Source organism: Misgurnus anguillicaudatus, chromosome 2 (genome assembly GCF_027580225.2).
Source record: "Misgurnus anguillicaudatus chromosome 2, ASM2758022v2, whole genome shotgun sequence".
In the NCBI taxonomy this organism is placed as follows: Eukaryota; Metazoa; Chordata; class Actinopteri; order Cypriniformes; family Cobitidae; genus Misgurnus; species Misgurnus anguillicaudatus.
In genome coordinates, this window is record NC_073338.2 from 25,950,441 (window position 1) to 25,956,275 (window position 5,835).

At 37.1% G+C, this 5,835-nt stretch overlaps 1 protein-coding gene across 1 annotated transcript; it reads left to right on the forward strand.

Moving 5' to 3' along the window:
- On the forward strand, positions 1 to 4,259 carry rabggtb (Rab geranylgeranyltransferase subunit beta). The gene is made up of 9 exons (XM_055202140.2): positions 1 to 127; positions 451 to 558; positions 650 to 847; positions 942 to 1,047; positions 1,147 to 1,199; positions 1,276 to 1,386; positions 1,624 to 1,749; positions 2,038 to 2,187; positions 2,862 to 4,259. Exons 1-9 carry the CDS (start codon positions 125 to 127, stop codon positions 3,000 to 3,002), a joined length of 996 nt encoding a protein of 331 aa, XP_055058115.1. The 5' UTR covers positions 1 to 124; the 3' UTR covers positions 3,003 to 4,259.
- The last annotated feature ends 1,576 nt before the right edge of the window (positions 4,260 to 5,835 follow it).

Here is a 5,835-nt window from a genome sequence, read left to right on the forward strand (position 1 = left end):
TAAAATCATAAAAATAGTCCTTCATGAGCGCCAGTAGAAATGACGAGCAATGTAATGACGTAATATGTGCGCGACAGGCAGCTGAGAAGCGTCCTGTAGTCCACCCAGTCGTTTCATCGCCAAAATGGTAAAGTAAAATATACTTATTTATAATCGTTTATAATATTTGCATTCCCGTTGGCAGTTAAATTAAGCGAGTAATTACGATGACTAACAAGACAACAACGCGCACTTAAAGTGGATGACAAAACAACATAAACATGCTTGTCATCCTCTTAGCAATTCAGCACAGCTTACAGTCTCAGATTTAAACTAACGTTAAGGCAAAAATGTTTACTGGCAATCAAACTTTGGCGTCTGCTCAAGCTTTAATCATTACATTAATATGTCAGTCTGGTGTATTTATGTCAACTGACATGAAGTACTCAGAAATCGTGTATTGTCTTGTAGGGGACACAGGTAAAAGACGTGATTATTAAACCTGATGCTCCAAGCACTGTCCTTCTGGACAAGCATGCGGACTATATTGCAGCTTATGGCTCCAAGAAGGACGACTATGTAAGTTTAATGGTTACAAAAATGCAAAATGTCACGTTTCTGGTTGTGTTGATGCTCAAATGGTATACATGTAAATACATATATTCTGAAGGAGTACACACTATCTGAGTACTTAAGAATGAGTGGCATCTACTGGGGCCTGACAGTAATGGACCTGATGGGTCAGCTCTCCCGAATGAATCGTGAGGAGATCATAGAGTTTATCAAGTCATGCCAGCATGACTGTGGAGGCATCAGTGCCAGCATTGGCCATGACCCACATCTCCTCTACACCCTCAGTGCTGTACAGGTCAGTGGGAATTTGCTAAATCTATAATGTAAGCATCCTATGTAAAATTGTGCACAAAATTGGGATTTATAGAAAAACCTACATGATTTTTCAGATCCTCTGCTTGTATGATAGCATTAATGCCATTGATGTCGGCAAAGTGGTGGATTATGTTAAAGGACTGCAGCAAGAGGATGGCTCATTCGCAGGAGATAAATGGGGTACATTTATATTTACAATTATTGAATATTTGAGATAAAGGTCAACCAAATAACGACGTTAGAGTGGTTTAACAGTGTGAATGCTTATTTCTTTTTCAGGAGAAATAGATACACGGTTTTCCTTTTGTGCCGTTGCAACGTTGGCACTACTGGTATGGATTTTTTTTAATGTATATAATGTTTTTCATGATTGTTCCTGCAAGGTTTTAAGTTTATATTTCTCGGCAGGGAAAGTTGGATGCTATCAACGTAGATAAGGCAGTGGAGTTTGTGCTGTCCTGTATGAACTTTGATGGTGGATTTGGTTGTAGGCCTGGCTCAGAGTCACATGCTGGTCAGGTGAGGTTATATATGCAAATAATTGAATAATGCAGAATTGTCTTTAGGGTTGTAACTGAGACGTTATATCCATAGTACTATTAAGCAGATCAGATTTTTAGTAAGTTGTATATTAACAATACTAACTGTAAAAATTGTACACACACTCTCATCTTTAAATGCTTTTATTGTATTTGTAAGTAATACCCTTATATGTTTTTCTGAGCCTGCATGTGCTCCTTTATATTTTTGGTCCAGATTTACTGTTGCACAGGCTTCTTGTCCGTCACTGGACAGCTGCATCAGGTTAATGCAGATCTGTTGGGTTGGTGGCTCTGTGAAAGACAGTTGCCATCAGGAGGCCTAAATGGGAGACCAGAGAAGGTAAGCAGTCCTGTAGTTCAATGTCCTTTACATCCTTATTATTGTTGACCAAAAAGTATCACAGCCTACTCAATAAGAGGAATAAAAACACATAAAAATGCAAAAATAATTATCAAATATGTTCATGCACCATGAAAACTTAAATGAATAATTGGCAAACAGAAATTAAAAGAAAGAAATATAGTTAAGTTCAAATGAAATCTAGTAAGATTGTCAAAACCAAAATAAGGCTGCTGTAGAGAAAACACAACTGTGGTGATAACAGGTTTCTGAATTCTCTGTTTTCAGCTGCCTGATGTCTGCTATTCCTGGTGGGTGCTTGCCTCTCTTAAGATCATTGGCAGAATCCACTGGATTGACAAAACCAAACTGCGCAATTTTATTCTTGCCTGCCAGGATGAAGAGACTGGAGGGTTTGCTGATAGGCCTGGAGACATGGTGAGCTCAAGACTGGATGTTGCTGGATGTTGATTTGAGCATCAAAATGTGGATTACATGCATGCAAATGTTATTTTTTGTGCAAATTCTTTAATTCTGTAATTTGGTTCATGCTCACCTTTACAACTGGCGCATGTTTGTGAAGATGGTCTGTTTGGGTAGAATAAATGTTCAAACCCCGATAAATTGCTTAACTAGTGTTGTTAATATACACTCACCTAAAGGATTATTAGGAACACCTGTTTAATTTCTCATTAATGCAATGGGATAATGGTGTGGGGGATGTTTTCTTGGCACACTTTAGTGCCAATTGGGCATCATTTAAATGCCACGGCCTACCTGAGCATTGTTTCTGACCATATCCATACCTTAATGACCACCATGTACACATCCTCTGATGGCTACATCCAGCAGGATAATGCACCATGTCACAAAGCTCGAATGCAAAACAAGTACTCAACATTTATCAGGCAGATCATACTGTATGTGACCCTGTCTAGAATCCAGGCTATAACCTTATTATGAGATTAGGAGTATCACATTTTTTACATATCCTTCCTTAGATATTTTCACAGAATGTTCTTTACATTATGTAAGATGATTTTATGTAGAAAACAGCAATGACTTATGTCTCAGCTTTTGCCAAATACATTTATTTTTCATCTTCTATCCAGGTGGATCCGTTCCACACTTTGTTTGGTGTGGCTGGACTGTCTTTGCTGGGAGATGAGCAGATCAAACCAGTAAACCCTGTGTTTTGCATGCCTGAAGATGTGCTTCAGAGGATCGGCCTTCAACCAGACTTGCTGAGTTGAAATACGTGGCCGTTTCATTTCCCTCCTACCCGTGTGCAGCCAGCCCTGTTCTGAAATGGGGAAACCAGCAAACCGTTGAGAGCGCCGCATATTGCTGTCATCTTCAACTAATAATAGGTGTACCCTTCAGAAGGACTTGAGAAACTTGGCTGTAAAAAGACTTAACTGTGTCCTTTTGTTTTAAGTATTGTTCTTGTCATTATGTATGCGCAGTATGTGTGATGACCTTTATGTCTGAGATTTGTGGCTTTCACTGTGCGTGTTCAAATATAAGTTTACTTATATTAATAATTCAAGAGGTCATTTTTGTATTAAGCTACATTTAATGAGCGTTTAATATATAAGAAAAGTGTGTTATATGTGATAACTTTTTCAAAATAAGTATGCAAGACCGCACTACTGTAGCATAAAAGCGCAGTATAATCAAAATGTGGATTACATGCATGCAAATGTTATTTTTTTGTGCAAAATCTTTAATTTGGTTCACACTCACCTTTACAACTGGCGCATGTTTGTGAAGATGGTCTGTTTGGGTAGAATAAATGTTCAAACCCTGATAAATTGCTTAACTAGTGTTGTTAATATACACTCACCTAAAGGATTATTAGGAACACCTGTTCAATTTCTCATAAATGCAATGGTGTGATGTTGTTGGGGATGTTTTCTTGGCACACTTTAGGCCCCTTAGTGCCAATTGGGCATCGTTTAAATGCCACGGCCTACCTGAGCATTGTTTCTGACCATGTCCATACCTTAATGATCACCATGTAACCATCCTCTGATGGCTACTTCCAGCAGGATAATGCACCATGTCACAAAGCTCGAATCATTTCAAATTGGTTTCTTGAGTTCACTGTACTAAAATTGTCCCCACAGTCACCAGATTTCAACCCAATAGAGCATCTTTGGGAAGTGGTGGAACGGGAGCTTCGTGCCCTGGATGTGCATCCCACAAATCTCCATCAACTGCAAGATGCTTTCCTATCAATATGGGCCAACATTTCTAAAGAATGCTTTCAGCACCTTGTTGAATCAATGCCATGTAGAATTAAGGCAGTTCTGAAGGTGAAAGGGGGTCAAACACAGTATTAGTATGGTGTTCCTAATAATCCTTTAGGTAAGTGTATTAATGCTTTGAGGCACACTTAAATTAGTTTTTTATTAACATCACTGGCACAAAGTTTTAGTAGTTTGTGTACAAGGTACAAAAATGTCACATTTATATTATGAACAAATTATAGCTGGCTTCTTATGTCAGGTGTGACTTCGTCTTCATTATTGTTGATGTTACCCTTTACGAATTACGTACTTATCACCCTTGAAGCTTCTGACACAGATTGTGATGAGATTCTGATGGCCTGCTGTTTTACACTGTTTCTCAATAGTGCTAAAAGATTTAATTAGCATTAGTTAGAAATGTTGGTGTTAAAATGATTACCATTTAAGGCTTATTTTTAGTCAGTCAGTCTGGCTGTGGTCAACTGAGCATTTCACATGACTTGTCTGAAATTATGCTTGAAAAGGAATTGCATTAAAATTGTAAAAAAAATTGCATTCGTACAAGCTAATAGTGAAAAGATCAACTGTAAAACTAATATGTGTAAAAAAAAGTAATTAATTCAGGGTTTGTGAAGTTCATCAGATCCCTGTCAGATTAGCAGAGATAAACAAGAGGGTTGTTAGGCTACAGTGAAATCCCACTGGCTCTCATTAGTTGTTCAGAGCGTGAGATATGTGACACATGTCACCACAGTCTCCTGGCACTTGTTATTTTGTTGTTAGATCCCACCACACAAACCTATGCAAACCATCTACAACCTTTTAATGAAGACCACAACCGCCATCAAGAAATCTCAATTTAATTATTTTATTTCTTCTTGTTAGTTGCTACTGGTGTTGTACGAGTGTAAAACTTCCACCTAATACTTCGATATTTTTAAATCAAAAACTTTAGCTTGGTGGGGATACCAGGATCCCCTGATGGGGCACAGTAGTGCTGGAGAGCCAATCCCTGACCTTTCAATGATGAAAAATCCTCTCTGAAATGTCAAACAACAAAATGCGCAATGCTCACCTTTATGAAAACAGTCATACTACAAATGTTCTAAATGTATAAAAACTATTAATAATTGGAATAATTGGTATCAGCAGATGAAAGCATTTTATTCCAACTATATCGGACATCAGCCGATTGTTTAAAAACAGATGCAGGCAATTAAAAGGTGGAAAAATGTATGAGAACTTATATTGTGTGATTAATTTGAATTAGGTCACAATGACAACAGAATTGCAAATCAAACCTATCAGTATCTGTATAAGCAGATATCAATCGAATATCGGTGTCACCACAGACATTGTGCATCCATAACATAACATAACATTCAATTATATGATAATTGTAGATATAAATATAATAACTAAATACAATACATTACCCTGCTAAGTAGCAGCATTTGGTTCATGTTGAATTATGGCGAATGTTGCATGCCATTTCAGCACTAGGAGAAACAAACTAGAATGATAAAGCTATTTTCTTCATGAAAACTTTAAAAGTTTAAAGTACAATACAAGAGCATAAAAGGCAATGAGGACAATAAATATTTTTTAAATAACATTATATAAGAGATGGTTAACTATATCACAACAACAAACCATCTAAGTGCTTATTTCTCCAGTTACAAATCAACTATTGCATAATTAGGTCACTTGCTAAAGCACCTACATTATTGAACGTATCGATCCTTTTAATGTTTTAGGGTAAAGTGGTTGCAGTGATGTATATTTAAACTTAAGATGAATACTTAAGAGGTCTAGATAAATATTTAGTAATGGC

Coding starts and splice junctions, on each gene's coding strand:
- rabggtb (XM_055202140.2), top strand. Junction 848..941: donor ACACCCTCAGTGCTGTACAG/GTCAGTGGGAAT, acceptor ATGATTTTTCAG/ATCCTCTGCTTGTATGATAG. Junction 2,188..2,861: donor CTGATAGGCCTGGAGACATG/GTGAGCTCAAGA, acceptor TCTTCTATCCAG/GTGGATCCGTTCCACACTTT.